This window comes from Prunus dulcis, chromosome 1, assembly GCF_902201215.1.
Source record: "Prunus dulcis chromosome 1, ALMONDv2, whole genome shotgun sequence".
Classification (NCBI taxonomy): domain Eukaryota; kingdom Viridiplantae; phylum Streptophyta; class Magnoliopsida; order Rosales; family Rosaceae; genus Prunus; species Prunus dulcis.
In genome coordinates this window covers 20511236-20527460 of record NC_047650.1, presented here as the reverse complement: position 1 = coordinate 20527460, position 16225 = coordinate 20511236, and the positions used below count along the sequence as shown (strand labels likewise).

The following is a 16225-nucleotide window of genomic DNA, read 5'->3' as shown; positions in this document are numbered from 1 at the left end:
GAAAAAGGTGACTTTTTGATCGAGAAGGAATTTGACAATTCCACTTACACCGTTGCGTAGAGCACGGTGAAATGAGTTCATAGACACGTAGTGGGCCCGAATCGGAGTTGTAACGAGAGAGTTATGGTCAAAAGAGTCTCAGTGGCACAACCGTAAATATTTCGAAGTTGGATTTATAAAAACCAGCTCAGCCTTCTCTCTCCTCGTGCCGACCTCCCTCCCTCTCCCGCGTCCCTCTCCTTCGTATCTCCGGCCACCGACCACGGCTGTGGACGGGGCTGGTACCAAAACGACCGGGACGACGTCCTCTTCCTTCCTCGACCGTTCCCCGCCGACGACGTGACCTCTGTTTTTCATAGGGGAATCACAACAGGCATTGATGATTTGATCCATAGGAGGCAAAACCTCTGTTTTTCTCTCCGTCTTCCAATGCAATGAACCTAATTATCTTAAACAAAACAAAAAATAGAGAGAAAAATGAAAAGAATGGGGAGGTTGAGCTGGGTCTCCATCTAATGAGTTTTTTTGTTTAAAATAATTTTAGCTTTTAAAAAAATTCAGATTTTTTTAATAAAATTATTGTTTTAAATTTAAATATTACAATAAATATTTTTTAGTTCGACGACACAGTACCAAATATAGGTCTTCACTATTTTTACAATCCAGCTTCTTAGTAGGTCAGTACTTAATCCAGCTTAGGTCAATCCGAGCTAATCTGAGACAGTCCCAAAATTTAATCCAGTTCATAACAGTCCGCTATGCCAAACGACCCCTAAAAGGACTAATTTGCCCCTCATTTTAATGGAAAAAGGTAACATAAATTAGTCTAGGACTTTTGTTACAAATGAAAGTAGAATTGAGAGACTTTGAAAGCCACTTAAAAAGTTGAGGGACTAAAGCTCAAATGGCTCCTAAAAAGCCTTTATTATATTAAGTAGTTGATAAGTTAAAAAAATTGATCATCTTCTTCAACATGCTTGCTTCCATTGCGTAATGGACGAAACCTCAAGTTGGTACTAGGTGCGAAAGTGTGTATACGGAGGCACACACGCATGTCATATTCCCGCGTGGGTGTGGGCCAACCCATGAACCGGACCCGTTTGGCACAAAAGCCTACACTGGTACAGTCTTTGTGTAGTCCGCCAATCCCGCCATTTGACACGTTTTTGCGCTTAACCGGCTCCCATCCCATCCACACCACTTGTTCTTGAGCATTTTATTTTTCTTACTTTTACAACGTTGCTGGCCTCTCCATCTGTCTGAAAAACTAAACACCCTAAGATTTACCTTGCTCGGTTAAAATTTAACTTTTTGCGAAAATCTAGAGAGAAGAAAGATACAGAGTTGCCATTTGTATTTTTTGGTCAAAGTCTCCTCAGAGAGAAAGAGGGAGGGAAGTGTTGTTGTTGTGCGTGTACAGTAGGAGGAGAAGACAAAGCCGGCTCTTTTTGTTTTAGTTCTGTTTCACTACCCCATTATCAGATTCTTTTACGCACCAAAAGGATTGGGATTTTTTTTTTTCTTCTTGCTCATTCTCTTCCTCTTTGTTATCGTTTTTGGTGTTTGTGGACTTGGATTCGTTTGCTTTTTGTCCTTTAGATAGCGTCTGCATCTGCCTGATCGCTTCAACAAAGAGGAAAAGAAAGACAGAGAGTTGCCCAGATATTTGAATGGGCCTCGGATTGGGTTGTTGTAAAACTGGGATTGGAAAACCAAACTCTGATTGAGCTTTGGATACATCTGGGATAAATTTTCTTTCTTTTTTTTATCCTTCAATTTTTGGATTGGAAACGAGTTAAAAATAAGTGTGCTTTTTGATTTGGGGAAATGGGTTGTTTCCCTTGTTTCGATTCGAAGGAGGAAGAGAAGCTGAATAATCCAGTGAATGAAATTGAGGACCGGAAGCAGGGTCAACCAACGGTCTCTTCTAACATTTCCAGATTGCCTTCTGGTTAGTTGTAGGCAGTTTTCATTCTTTCATTAAATCCTTATTATTTGGTAATTTCAATGTCTTGTTGCTTGATCTGATCTGGGTATTTCTTATTCATTCGTTTTTATGAAGAACATGCTGCGGATGCCTTCTTCTTTTAGTTATTTGGTTTTGTTGTATATTACTTTGCTGCATGATTGATTGTTTGATTAAGTTTGTGAGTTCTAAATTTGATATGTTTTAGGTAGACCCCACCAGATTTTGACATAGTTCATAAAGACTCTTCCTATCTTTTGTAAAATTAGATCTCATGATGACTTTGATTGTTCAGGTCAATCTGATTGGTAGCCAGTGGTGGTGTCCCAAGTTGTAGCTTATTTGCATAATTGAAGAACTAACATAGATATTCATAATTTCATCCAATTGAATACAGTACAACTGAATTTTATAACATGTCCTTTATATGTTTTAGAACATGCCAAATTTCGATCATTTCCTATTGGGATTGTGGTTTCATTGAGTTTCCTTTGTTGCAAATCCAATGGATCTTTGGCTTTGAGTGTTTTGTTGAACTCAGGGAGGTCAAGGGGAGACTGATATGATACTTAGGGATCTACACTAATTTGTTACAATTGTATTTGCAGGAGCAGACAGAATGAGATCAAGAAGCAATGGAGGCTCCAGAAGGGACCTGGGGTCTAAATTGCCTGATCTCAAGGATGTACCTGGGGTACAAATTGCTGCTCAGATTTTCACTTTTCGTGAACTTGTGACTGCAACAAAGAATTTCAGGCCAGAGTCTTTCATAGGGGAAGGAGGATTTGGGCGTGTATACAAGGGGCAACTTGAGAGTAGTGGTCAGGTAAATTATTTTGCCGTTGCATGATCTGTTATTTATACGGAGATCAGGTATTACAGGATTGAGTTTTTGAAATGAAGCAAATGAGGCAATCAGTACAGGAAACATGAGTGAGATATTGAACATTAGTAAGCTGGTGGAATCAGTATATCAAAATAATAATAAAAATTTAGCAATTATATTCTATAGCTGTATGAAGTACTAACAAAGACTGCTAGGTTTTGCTTTATTATTTCAACAACAAAAAGAGAACTAAATTACCAATGACGAGGCTATAATGTGAGCTAGATTCTAGAGTTTTCAGTGTCATAAGGATGGTTATTAGACACTGTTAGAAAACAAAAAAGAAAAGCACGGTTGTTAAACTTCTCATTCAGAATCTAGAATGCTATAATTCTCGGTCCCATATCATATTTTCCAATCCATCTCAAAACGCCAAGGTTACACAATGCTTGTGATATCCATCATGAATTATTAAATATTTGCAAAAATTGCAAAAATTCCACCTCGACTTTGAGGGCTATGTGCCGGCAAGCCACCTCCCCTCAGCCAGCCTGATTTCTCCTTCTCCTGGACAGCATGACCCCTGCAACCCACATTCTCTCATCCCATCCAACCCATTCCCCCTGCCCTCAGCGTTCTTTCCCTTCAATCTCCCATGGGGCTGCACTTTTATCTTTTCAGTTGTTTATTTATTTATATTATCTCAAGTTTTTATTTATAGATTCTAATAGATTTAGAATTTATTTTATTTTATAATTATATTTTTTCATGGGTGAGGTATTGACGAGAATGCCCCTGAAAATGCGTCCAGTTTAAGTCATGTGATGAATTTTGATGTAAATTCCCACATAAGGTGACAGAGGTGCCACATTAGCGCAAAAAGTAAAGTTTGGATGACAAATTGTTGAAATTTTTTTTTTTTTCATTGGGTGGCTATTGCACAGCCCCCTCCAGGGAGCATTTGTGCTATTTTGCAATTTTGTCTATATATTTAGACTGCAGATTCACTCTGACATTTCTAATAGGTCATGTATGTGCAGCATGATTTCACAGTATTTACCACATGTGACATGTTTGAGATGATTTTGGATTCTTAACTTTGTTTTATGGCTTTAACAGGTGGTTGCTGTTAAGCAGTTGGATAGGAACGGACTTCAGGGTAACAGAGAATTTCTGGTTGAGGTTCTCATGCTCAGTCTTCTGCATCACCCCAACCTAGTGAATCTGATTGGGTACTGTGCTGATGGAGATCAGCGGCTTCTTGTTTATGAATTTATGCCCTTAGGATCATTGGAAGATCACCTTCATGGTATCTTTTCCTTTTTGTTTCCCCTCTTCTTTTGGCTTATTGTCTGTTTCTCGCATTACGAGCTTTTTACTTTCTAATTTCTGTTTCATTAATGGCAAATACATGTGATGCATGCTATGTGGAAGTGCTTTTTCAACAGTTTCTTTTTCTAAAAAGGAAAAAATGTGGGAATATTTACAACTTTGGAATGAGTGGTGAATTTTGAAGTATTACATATAGAAATATAAGTATTTTCTTTTATCAAATGTCGTCTCAGTAGGAAAAAGAAAAACATTTGTTTATATTGCTTATGGTGATTTACTTATGTTGATTTAAAAGATGCAAATAATCTAACAGAATTGTATCCAAACGATTTGAATGAATCACCTTTAATAGTATGTTGATTCCTGTGCAGATCTTCCACCTGATAGGGAACCATTGGACTGGAACACAAGAATGAAAATAGCTTCTGGTGCAGCCAAAGGATTGGAATACCTGCATGACAAGGCAAACCCTCCAGTTATTTACAGGGACTTCAAATCATCCAACATATTGCTGGAAGAAGGATTTCACCCAAAGCTTTCAGATTTTGGGCTTGCAAAGCTTGGTCCCACCGAAGACAAGTCACATGTGTCGACCAGGGTGATGGGCACTTATGGTTATTGTGCTCCCGAGTATGCAATGACTGGACAATTGACGGTAAAGTCTGACGTCTACAGTTTTGGGGTAGTCTTTCTGGAGCTGATTACTGGACGTAAGTCCATTGATAGCAACCGGCCCCATGGAGAACAGAACCTTATCACATGGGTAATTTTTACTTGGCATAATTGCCTGAAACTTATCTTCTTGTTGTGCAGGCTGTGGGGCTGCCAAGCATGGTTTCTGTGTTGGTGAAAATAACTGAACGGCAGTGGTTTTATGTCTGTGCAGGCACGTCCGTTGTTCAATGATCGAAGGAAGTTTTCAAAATTGGCAGATCCAAGACTGCAGGGTCGGTATCCAATGCGGGGTCTCTACCAAGCTTTAGCTGTGGCATCCATGTGCATCCAGGAACAGGCTGCCACACGACCTCTCATTGGGGATGTGGTCACTGCTCTGTCTTACCTAGCCAACCAGTCATACGACCCTAACATGGCTTCAGGGCATGGCCACAGAGGATCTGGAGAAAAGGATGAGAGAAGACACAGAGATGAGAGAGGTGGAAGGATATTGAAGAATGAGGAAGGGGGAGGATCTGGACGCAGATGGGATTTAGATGGTTCTGAGAAGGACGATTCCCCGAAGGAAACTGCGAGGATGCTAAACCGGGATTTGGATAGAGAACGAGCTGTTGCCGAGGCCAAGATGTGGGGAGAGAATTGGCGAGAGAAAAGACGACAGAGTGCACAAGGCAGTTTTGATGGCACTAATTTGTAGTGCCATATTGTACAAGGCACCGTCTTTGCCATTAGTTCCTTGCCTCCTTTCTCAGCAGACCAACATGTTTTCTAGTTTAACCATTTTTATTTTCCTTTCCTCTTATCCAAACATGAAGAAGAAGAAGGAACCCATAAATGGAAATTGTACATTATCTTCTAGGAGAATGAGAACAGAAGGAACAGGACGTATTTAAAAATTTTGAGAGTAAACACGTCTGGGTAATGCTATATGATTCTTCTGTCTCTTGTGCTCGTAGTGTTTTTTAAACAAAAAAATTGAATATCTGTGGTCTGTCTCTGCACTCCAGTCTTTTTCAACCAGAGTTTTATCGAGTATTTTACATGTTTCTTTGGTGATGCGTTCATGCATGTGTTCAATTACTTTATGTCCAAAAGAAACCGGATTAATTTGCACTTTATTCTTCTTTCCTGCCTTTCTTATCCTTATTAAAGTATTGCTCTTCGCCACGGTTAAAACTTATCTTTTTATGTTCCTTTTTAATTGAACTTCCAAAAAAATTAAAGTATAGAAAATAATATACAATTTATCTTTTTTGGATATTGAAAGAACTCTCAAGTTCGAATTTTGACAATCCTTGATGTTAAGCCGTGGTTAATGTCCGTGGCATATATAGAGCCAGGGCATGGGCCATGAATGAGAGAGAAGGTGATGCACCTTTAATTTTCTAATTTTTTTGTTATGAAACAGAAGTTTAGGGAGATGGGAGGGCTAGAGTAATGCACCATTAATTGAAGTACTCTCACATGTTATATTAATTAGAGTAATTCTAGCAGGATGACATTTTTAGACGGACCACATTAGCCAATGCATCACATCACATTATACGGCATGTGGTAATTAATTCACTTATCAAGTCAAATTTCTGGTTAATAACTTGATCATAGATTCATAGGCATACTCTCATATCACAATTAAGTATTATTATTATTATTATTATTATTATTATTATTATTATTAATATAATTATGATAATAATAATGAGTAGAATTGAAGCCAAGCCAAGCGTACGGTATAGTATAGCTGTAGCTTTCTTCCCACCCTCGTCGGTTACTTCTTAATACATCGATAGCACTGCCCACAGTTCCACGCATGGACACAGCGAATTAATAAGCATTTAGCAGAGACAAACATTAACAAAAGGGACCAAAGCACATGTGAAACGACATGCATTACTGGCCTGGAGCGGGCGCTACCTACACTACACACACACACACACATGAAACGACGCCGGATTCATCATGACTTGTGTGTATATAATTATGCACATGATGCTGCAGCAGTGTTATCCACCTCCACGCTTTTGTCGTGGTCACGCGGAGGAGGATCCACCGGATGAACCTCGGACGTTGCTAATGTGGTTAAACCGACAACGTTTTTCACGTGCTGATCAGCAGCTGGTATCTTTTTCTCATCATCTTCTATGGGTTTGCGGTTTCTGTAGATTGCATAGAGCAGCATCTGAAGTAACCCCAGAATAAAACCCAACACGTTTGGAATCTACAAAGAAAAAAATCAGAGAGGAAAATGATCGATCATTAAAATGATATACTAATTAAGTGAATAATATAAATGGAAAATAAAATATGTTTACTCACTGCAATACAAATGTCCTTGAGGAAAAGACCATAGGAAAACCACATTACGGCACTCAATGTAAGGAAAAATGATAAGCTAAATGGCATGAATTCCACACTCCTTGTTCGGATGACCTGTGCCTGCAATTTATATATACTTAAATTAATAAATTAAAAGAGAGTAATTATAATTTATATGGGATTGATATTTAAGTTAGGTAAAATTACCACAATACTTAAGGGGGCAGCAAAAACAATGACAGAAATGGCGACATTGATCCAGCCAAGAACTGGGACCCGGTATTCACTTCTCACAGCAAAGTGTGAAAGGACAAGGATCGAGCAGAAGAGCCCCACGTTCATAAAACCAAATAGTTTCAGGGTGAATTTCTGCCAAAAACAAAATAATATTTGTTGAATCAGAACCTAATTAATTAAGACATTAATTACGTTACGTTACGTTACGTTACGTTAAATGATTAAGTGTCGTACCCTAGCATCCTTTGGTGCATAAAAAATGAACATGACGATGTAGATTGTTTCTATCACAGTTCCGAAGGAGTTAATGGTGATGAGAAGCATAGCATTCTTTTTCAGCAACGCATAGTAGAACCAAAGCATCCCACTGAACAATGCTACCAGATATGGCACCGATTGGAAACCTTGAGTTGATTTTTTCTTGTAAATTCCATAAAATGTGGGCCTACAACAACCACCAAAAAAGTATAAAGATATTTAATAAATATAACTGTGTGTGTATCCCTTTCTAAATAAATATATATATGTGTATGTGTCACTTACACTGGGGCTAGGTAAACCAAGAACGAGATTACATTTCCTGTCATCAAAAGAAATTATATTAATTATCAACCGGTCACACTTCTTTGTAAATTGTTAGATATTTATGTAAGTGTGGTCATTCAAATGGAATTTCTAAACTAACCAAGATTACAATAGAAGAAAGGGAAAAAAAAAAAACAGTTTAATTATCTAAGTGATGAGGAAAGGTTGATCATCCAAGATAACACTGCTTTGCAATGTTACTTAAATATAAAAACTTACCCGTAAAGGAACTAGAAGAAAAAATTGGACAACTAATTGTCAAATTTATAAAATTTATGGTTGTGTGGATTTAAATTCCTCCTCTGGATTTTGCCAAAGATGAACGAATGCCAATTAAGAAATAAAGATGACTCATAACCGAGAAGAATATGACAATAACAAACAAGTGTATGTGACACTCAACAAATATATATATATATATATATATATGACGCCTGCATCATATTTTTGTCTTGCTCTATATCTCAAAGAATGAAGATGTGAATTATGCCAATTGGCCAGGCAGTTTGAATTCCCCTTCTCCTGCATTAGAGATATGACCTTTGCCAAAATAAATATATATCTCAAAGTATAATGCATGTCTGTTTACCTAGGATACCAAATGTGAATGCCCAAGGATGGTGGCTGTCTGCTAGTGCACCCATGATAGCAAACTCAAAGTGAAACTCTCTCTCTCACAAAATGAAAACTAAAAGGATAGAAGAAGAAGCTTAGACTCAGTTGGTGATGATATGAGTAACCCTAGAACTCTCTCTTCCTCTCTCTCCCTCTCTCAATTCTCAATTCTCAATTCTCAATTCTCATGCAGAGAGAGAAAATGAATGGAGAAGTAGTGAGTGGTAAGGAGGATGGTTGATGGGTTTGCGCAGCTTTGTTTATATACACACATAAAGTGGGAAAGAAGAAAATAAAAAAGATAAAAGGAGAGAGGAGAAATAAGTAAGGGGTGTGCGTATTGAACTCATTCTGGTTGCATGACAGATGGAGGATTAGTAGGTGGTGTACCATAAACTCATTCACTGAACCACAAATACAAGGCCCACGTGCCCCACCCCATCGCGTGGCAATAGAGCTAGCACTCACTACACTAGCTATGCACTTTTGATAGGAATTAGGATCACCCCCCATTGTTAATTGTTTATTAATATCACCCTAAAATGAATTAGGAAGAGATGATTCTTTTTTAATATAGGCGATAATTTAAATTATTATAAATTTATATAATTTAGGGAGAGGAGTACCCGAATTAAGGTGCAGAGTGAAGGACTCACTACTCTAGTCAACTGGCCTAACCCATGTATATAAAAAGAGATGATTTTTAAGTTCAAGTGTTTGGTTGTTTATTAATTAAGTTTAGAGGGGCTATTAATTTTACCATAACATGAATCCCACGCTCGTTGAGAAAGAGTAGTTAAACTTAATTAGTGGCTTTGCTCTAACTAAAAGAGGAAAATGATTTTTCACGTTACTTTCCTCCTCATAGCGCAAAAGTTAAAGCTATACCATTCACGTGACCTATCTCATCTCTCCATTTCCAAACAGAGTGTGCCTTCCTCTGCCTTTGAGAGCCGTTTCTCCATTTATTCTGAGGCATTAACGAAACACGCCTTGCCGCGTCAGCCCTAGCTGTCATTTGTATATTTCTCACAAGTCACACACAAATGACAATGTTGTTTTGCAAAGCTTTTGATCCAGGCCGTTGATGTTTGTTTGGTAGCGGGGGTAGCTTCTTCACTGTTCATGCAATTAACCAGGTTTCGTGTGCATCGGGGATCTCAGTGTCAGTGTGCATGACTTTTTTCCTCTTCAAGTAATCAAATTTCCAAGGGCTGCCCAGCTTTTTCATATTGTTTGCGGTTATGAGAGGGAGCGAGATTTTAAGTTAAGACAAAAATATTAAATTATGATGTTGTTGTTTCATTCTTGCCTCTATTATTTGCTTGGTGGATGGGAGCCTCTGGACACACAGATATGTACCAGCTGGTTTATTATAGGACGTGAATATATGCGATTTGATTGCCATGTTTTCTTCTCTAAGAATAAATATATAAATCGTGTATATGCTTTATCCTTTTTAGTAATATTATCATGGCTAAACTTGTTTATCAAATTACGTGTCAGTACATATAACCGTATCCCAAAAGACTTAGTACGTAATTAAAATAATAAGCAAGTTAATTACGTGAATATTTCAATTTTGAACTATATTTTCAAATAAAAATCTAATTAATTGAGGTCTACGAAAATCGGAGTCGTTGGACAATATAGCCTACTAAAGGATATGAAAAGGAGAAGTTTCTTTCTATCTCCTAAAAGCCAAATGTTAAGGTGAGTGTGGTGGCTTTATGACGTAAGAGTCCTTGCCTCCTGATATGATTTGGCCTTTTTATCTCATGATCATGATCATGAGACACCAATAATGCAGTGATATAGACACATTCATTCATGCGTTGCCACCAATATTGTTAAGCAATCAAATATGACAACGTTTTTATATACTAGCAGCTGGCTCGCTCTCTCTCGCTAGCTCCTTACCTTACAGAATAGATCGACGATTAAAGATCAAAAGGGATGTCAATTTAATCTTGAATTTGCTTTTTTTTTTTTTTTTTTTGGGTGGTATTTATCACCCACCATATTAAAATTTTGCCTTATCATTTCATGAATCTTCAGAAAGGAAAAGAAGAAGAAAAAAAAAAAAAAAAAAGGCTTGGATGTCGAACACGGGGGTATGAATGATTGCAATTTGTTATCGATCTCATCAATGAAATTAAAGCTGCCATTAGTATGAAAAAGAGAATGCTTACATGTACATATTGACAAACATGAAGAATATTCCTATGATTTTTCTTCTTCATGCATTGTCGACCTTGAAATGAAGTCAACCTTTTCTCTGAACCAAAAAAAAAAAAAAGGAATTAAAAATATAATTATAACGCCACCTACACCCTACTTGAAATTAAGTAGTTGTAGGGTGGTAAATTTTTCAATGATAGGAGGTAAAATAGGAGAGCTACCACCTAAGCTTTTGGGGTTGAATTTTTATGAAGGAATTATAAAGCTTCATCATGATAGGTGATTAGGATAGAACTCTTGGATGATCGTGATTCGTCACGATTACTCATGACTAATTAATCAATTAATTTGTTATTAATTTGTGGTTGATCGATGAGAAGCCTCATGATTGGACCAAATGTCTTCATTTCTTCATTCAAATTTAGAGTATTATTCATTCCAATCCGATCCTAGCAACTAAACGAAGCCTTAGTCTCTTGTCAATGCATTTACGACATTTCATTTCTGATTTTCAGTCAAATATATCTTAGATAGTGGCGATGGTGTTGCCTTCATTTCGTGCTATTGGTGGGAGTCAGTTCGGCAGGTCATAGCAAACCAAAGAGATAAGGCAAAGGTACACCATGACGAATGAGATAATCTTGAGGAATAGGAATGGGAAGGAAGAGGGTTGAGCGCTTTTGATCATGTTGGGGTCAAATTGATTATAAAAAAATAAAAAAAATTTCTTTTTGTAGCTGTGTGTGCCCAACAACATTGGATTCAAATCACAAAAGCCTGCCCTCTAAAGATGTTGAAATTATTTGATTACGTGAAGTGCAAGCAGGGGGTCTTTGTTGCGCCCTAATCTGTTTACTGTAAAAGATCTGAGTCCTCAATACTGGAATTACGTGCATGGCACATAATATACTCTCTTTTGGTAGCTATCCTATTTCAATTCATGACTGGGTCCAACGTAAGATGAGAGGTCCGACTCCAAATTTTCAAACAAGGCTACCTAACTAATTTAAATTATTTTTGTTGACTTTGAGTTTAGAAGTGCAAAACTTTTGCCTAAATCTTTATATTCTTATTTTCCTTCAATTTTGTTGGCCTAATAAGAGAGGGGAATATTGTGAGTTGGTAGCAAAATAATAAAAAGAAAGATAGCGAGATTCGAAAAGAGTACCAATATTTTCAATTACATTTTAATACTACATGATGTAGCAATAATTAACTTTTTGGGATATAAAATTATTAATTGACATGATATATACAAATCACTTGACATACATGTGGTATTAAAATGTGATTAAAAAAAATATAGCTTGCTTAATAGTTTAATTTTGATCAGTTTTACTACCAAAATAAAGAGGAAACACAAACCGAACCAACCCACTATTGAGCGAATTGGCGGGTTAGACCTAAGTCCAAAACTCTTTTTATCCTTTGTTATGTTTGCCTTAGTTATTTATCCCGATTACCAAATACCAAGATGTAACAGTACAATTTGGTTCGGTTCAATTAAAGCGCTTCGATATATACCAAATTGAACAAAACTAATTTTGATTTGGTTCATTCATTCCAAAATTACACTTGTTTAGGGTATTATGTTGGGGAGTGTTTCTAAAGGGCTAAAGCGGTTCCTAATAACCAAATGCTCTTCTAATAGTGCTTAGCATAAAAACTTATAAGTGCTTTTTGTCATAAAAGCGTAGCACTCATAAACCACTTGCAAGTGCTTCCTTAGATTTTATATAAATAAATTTACATATTCTAATAGGAAAAATGCTAGGCTTACCACATTTTTCATACCACCTCTCTAATAGAGGTGAGCCCCATTGTATTGGTGGGCTCCACCTCTATTAGAGATGTGGTACATAATGTGATATAAAAATATGGTAAGCCTAGCATTGCCTTTCTAATAGAAGTGCAAAAGCATTCCCAAACAAACTCTTAGTATTATTAAAATTGAATTACACTACTCGAATTAGTTTGAATTTGCCGGTTTGAACCGTTGGAGCGGTTTTTTTTCTCACCTCCTAATTTAACATGAAGTAATTCAATGCATATTACAACTTTCGGAATGGGCAATGTGAAACGTACATTGTTATAAAAACTGATAAAGCACGTTTTCTAACAATATGGTTCTATGGTGTAGTGGTTAGCACTCTGGACTTTGAATCCAGCGACCTGGGTTCGACTCCCGGTAGGACCTCTTTTTTGTCAAAATTTCATTTTCATCCTTTTCTCTTAAAATTATCCTTTCCCATCGGGAATCGGGATCATTTAATTCTTTTGACCTTTATCTTCATTTCCTTCTCTCTCTCTCTCTCTCTCTCTCAATTCTCAATCTTTAGCTAGTGTATTGACAAACAGAAATGGCGAACTACACAACCCTAGAAATTGTTCAAGAAAACCCAAACTCAGCCGTCTTCTACCTTTACCTGAATCGCCCAAACCATCGAAACGCTCTATCGCGCGACTTCTTTACCGAATTCCCCAGAGCCCTCTCATCCCTCGACCAAAACCCAGACGTCAACGTCATCGTTCTCAGCGGTGCCGGCAACCACTTCTGCGCCGGAATCGACCTCAAAACCCTAACATCGATCTCCGACCAGTTCGTCTCCGGAGACCGAGGCCGTGCCGGAGAGAAGTTCCGTAGAGAAATCAAGGAACTGCAGGAGGCGATCACGGCGATCGAGCGGTGCCGGAAGCCCGTGGTCGCATCAATCCACGGGGCGTGCATAGGTGGCGGTGTTGATATCGTGACCGCCTGTGACATAAGGTATTGCAGCAAGGACGCGTTCTTTTCGGTGAAAGAGGTGGACTTGGCGATCACGGCGGACCTCGGGACGCTTCAGAGGCTACCCAGCATCGTCGGGTATGGTAACGCGCTTGAATTAGCGCTTACGGGTCGGACCTTTTGGAGTTCGGAGGCTAAGGAGCTGGGCCTGGTCTCTAGAGTGTTCGGCTCCAGGGAGGAGTTGGATAACGGCGTACGTGTCGTCGCTGAGGGTAAGTTTGTCATTCCTGAAACAATGAAATTATGATTAGTAATTATTGTTTTTTTACTTTTAAATTTTAATTAAGTAAATTGTATGCAGGAATTGGGTTGAAATCTCCACTTGCGGTTAGAGGGACGAAAGCAGTGTTGCAGAGAAGTAGGGAGCTGAATGTGGAGCAAGGCTTGGATTATGTTGCCACGTGGAATTCGGCGATGTTGTTATCTGATGATTTAAGTGAGGCGGTCTCTGCCTACGCGCAAAAGAGAGAGCCTATTTTTGCTAAACTCTGAATCTGTAGCTCACTTCAATTTTGTTGTTTAATAAATGGAAAATACTTCCTCGCTCCTACATAATATATTTGTATTTAAAAAAATTTACAAAGTAAAACGTGTGACATGCATACCAAAGTCAACTTGTCACTGATATGACTGATTATGTTTTTAAAGTAACTAAGCACTCCCACGAAATTATTTAGATAATAAAAAACTCCAATATCATTCTCGCATAAGATGTGTACCCGATGCAATATCCTTAATAAATTACATCATTCAATAATTTCATAGCATCTACAATCATTCCCTTTATTTTTTAAGTTAAAAATTAGTTAAAAATAGACAAAAGCTATTTTAAAAATTCTCTATAAAATTTGAATTTCAATCATACTCATTAGTTTAGAGAGTTATAAATACTATAATTATTTTTTAATTCAATATAATTGATCCATCTCTATACAAAATAATTAAAAGTTTTAAAATATGTATAAAACAAAGCAACATTAAATTATAGGGAGCTATTAGGAGTCCTTTCTCTCTCATCAGATTTAGGAGCTCCTAAAGGTCTTCTTATTTTAAGAGGTGGATATGGAGCACGGTTGGAGTTGTATTTTTCTAATTTCTCCCTAAAATTTGTCTAAGAATGTGGTTTAGGGAGTTCATTATAAATGTTCTGAGTATAAATTTACATATTTTATTGTTATAATAATTATTTGGTTGGCTATGGGCTCCCATCAAAACTATGGACCCAACAAGTCCACATCACACAACAATCGCCAAGAGATAAATTGATAGATGCCATGCCAGCAATGATTTATTTTCTTGGTCCATTCTACTGCCGTTTATACTATTTTCGTTTCTCCCCTGAACTTAGTCTGCAAAATAAATATTAAAATCCTTACTTTCTTTACAATTTAAAATATGATTGTACTTTATACCAAAAGAAGAAAACAAACAAAGTCCTTATAAAAAAAGTCGTTCTTTGTTTGCAAGTGGAATTTTTTGTTAGTCCACTTCATTCTGACTAGGAATTGGAGAAACCCAAATTAGTTCTCAGGCACTACTTGGTGACGGGGTGTCTTGAGGGTTCAATCAACCGTGGTAATATTTATTACTATTACAAAATTGTAAAATCATGACTCTAAATAGACGATGGTGAAGTTTAAAAACGTCGTGTTTTAAAAGATGATGGTTTTGCAAAACTGTCGTAGTATACCATCTTATACACCACTAAAATTAATTTCGGTGGTCTCGATTTTTAAAACACAACGCTTGTAAATATGACTGTGGACAGCTTGTGGAGGTCTGAGACGACCCCGTCGCAAGAAGCTTGGCGACCCCAAATGCACACAAAGTGCTCAACGAAAGGCCAAAAAGACCTGTGAACAGGGAAAAAAAAAAAAACAACAACAACAACAACTTCAGTAGAAGAGAAGTGGAAGCACGCAGCGGAGAAAGCATCCTTTGCTGGCAACAAAAAACTAAAAAAATAAAAAGTGGTAGACGAGATACTGATGCAGCACTAAGAGCATCCACAATGGGGGGTGTATAATGGGGTGTATGTTAAATATATACCCGTTGTGATCGGAATCACCCGCAATGGGGGGTGTAAATGAATGTATAATTATATCACCACCATGATATGTAAATTTAGATGCAAATGTACATTTTTTTTTACATCTCTTGCAGGTAGGACACAGCTGAGAAAAGGATAGAAAAAATGGAGAAAAGTATTTACATCTTTAGATTTATATCGTTTCCCATTGGAGCAAAAAACGTATTTACACCTCCCCCGGAGGTGTAAAAGGAATGTAAAAATGGCTTTACACCCCCGAAAATACACCCCTAACCCTCTTCCCTCCCCCTAACCCTTTTCCAAAACAAAGTGATGGGCATGTAGTTGTAGCAACAAAAAACTAAATATAAAAAATATAAATTAAAAAAAAGTAGGCCAATGCACACGGGCTGGTCGGAGTCTTCTTTTTTTTTTTTGGGTCAAACGGGCTGGTCTAAGGTGGCATTTGGGGTTGCTGCGATTAATAAAAATTTTGTGCTCCAACCTGTTTGGTAAATCCAAGAAAGGCTGACTTATTTTAAAAGGGATTTTTGTAGAAATGTCGCTTGAATTTATACATCAGTTTTAATTTGTCACCTTAAAGAAAAATTTATGAGAAACGTCACGTTAACTTTTCAAAATCCATGATTTGTCATCTGACTTTAATATCATCTAATT

General features: G+C 37.4%; 3 protein-coding genes and 1 non-coding gene across 4 annotated transcripts; 3 read left to right on the top strand and 1 right to left on the bottom strand.

Annotated features, from left to right (window-relative positions):
• Positions 1-1257: 1257 nt before the first annotated feature.
• On the top strand, positions 1258-5783 carry LOC117626966 (serine/threonine-protein kinase PBS1). Its single transcript, XM_034358818.1, has 5 exons — positions 1258-1951; positions 2575-2792; positions 3912-4101; positions 4496-4887; positions 5011-5783. The coding sequence occupies exons 1-5, from the start codon at positions 1828-1830 to the stop codon at positions 5494-5496; spliced, it is 1410 nt and encodes a 469-aa protein (XP_034214709.1). The 5' UTR covers positions 1258-1827; the 3' UTR covers positions 5497-5783.
• Positions 5784-6423: 640 nt separating this feature from the next.
• Positions 6424-8861, bottom strand: LOC117613801 (bidirectional sugar transporter N3). The gene is made up of 6 exons (XM_034342375.1): positions 8527-8861; positions 7896-7932; positions 7587-7797; positions 7323-7484; positions 7116-7235; positions 6424-7017 (listed from the first exon to the last, which is right to left on the bottom strand). Exons 1-6 carry the CDS (start codon positions 8579-8581, stop codon positions 6778-6780), a joined length of 825 nt encoding a protein of 274 aa, XP_034198266.1. The 5' UTR covers positions 8582-8861; the 3' UTR covers positions 6424-6777.
• Positions 8862-12858: 3997 nt separating this feature from the next.
• Positions 12859-12930, top strand: TRNAQ-UUG. The gene has a single exon. It is a non-coding gene; the product is annotated as a tRNA-Gln (tRNA).
• Positions 12931-12974: 44 nt separating this feature from the next.
• LOC117638025 (delta(3,5)-Delta(2,4)-dienoyl-CoA isomerase, peroxisomal) lies at positions 12975-14075 on the top strand. The gene is made up of 2 exons (XM_034373112.1): positions 12975-13730; positions 13820-14075. Exons 1-2 carry the CDS (start codon positions 13094-13096, stop codon positions 14008-14010), a joined length of 828 nt encoding a protein of 275 aa, XP_034229003.1. The 5' UTR covers positions 12975-13093; the 3' UTR covers positions 14011-14075.
• The last annotated feature ends 2150 nt before the right edge of the window (positions 14076-16225 follow it).

Excerpts from the sequence above, each read along its gene's own strand:
- LOC117613801 (XM_034342375.1), bottom strand. The coding sequence starts at position 8,581 with ATGGGTGCACTAGCAGACAGCCACCATCCTTGGGCATTCACATTTGGT. Across the intron at positions 7,933-8,526 it reads ATTCACATTTGGTATCCTAG|GAAATGTAATCTCGTTCTTG; the intron begins GTAAACAGACAT and ends TTTTGATGACAG. Across the intron at positions 7,485-7,586 it reads ATGCACCAAAGGATGCTAGG|AAATTCACCCTGAAACTATT; the intron begins GTACGACACTTA and ends TGTTTTTGGCAG.
- LOC117626966 (XM_034358818.1), top strand. The coding sequence starts at position 1,828 with ATGGGTTGTTTCCCTTGTTTCGATTCGAAGGAGGAAGAGAAGCTGAAT. Across the intron at positions 1,952-2,574 it reads CATTTCCAGATTGCCTTCTG|GAGCAGACAGAATGAGATCA; the intron begins GTTAGTTGTAGG and ends TTGTATTTGCAG. Across the intron at positions 4,102-4,495 it reads ATTGGAAGATCACCTTCATG|ATCTTCCACCTGATAGGGAA; the intron begins GTATCTTTTCCT and ends ATTCCTGTGCAG.
- LOC117638025 (XM_034373112.1), top strand. The coding sequence starts at position 13,094 with ATGGCGAACTACACAACCCTAGAAATTGTTCAAGAAAACCCAAACTCA. Across the intron at positions 13,731-13,819 it reads CGTACGTGTCGTCGCTGAGG|GAATTGGGTTGAAATCTCCA; the intron begins GTAAGTTTGTCA and ends AATTGTATGCAG.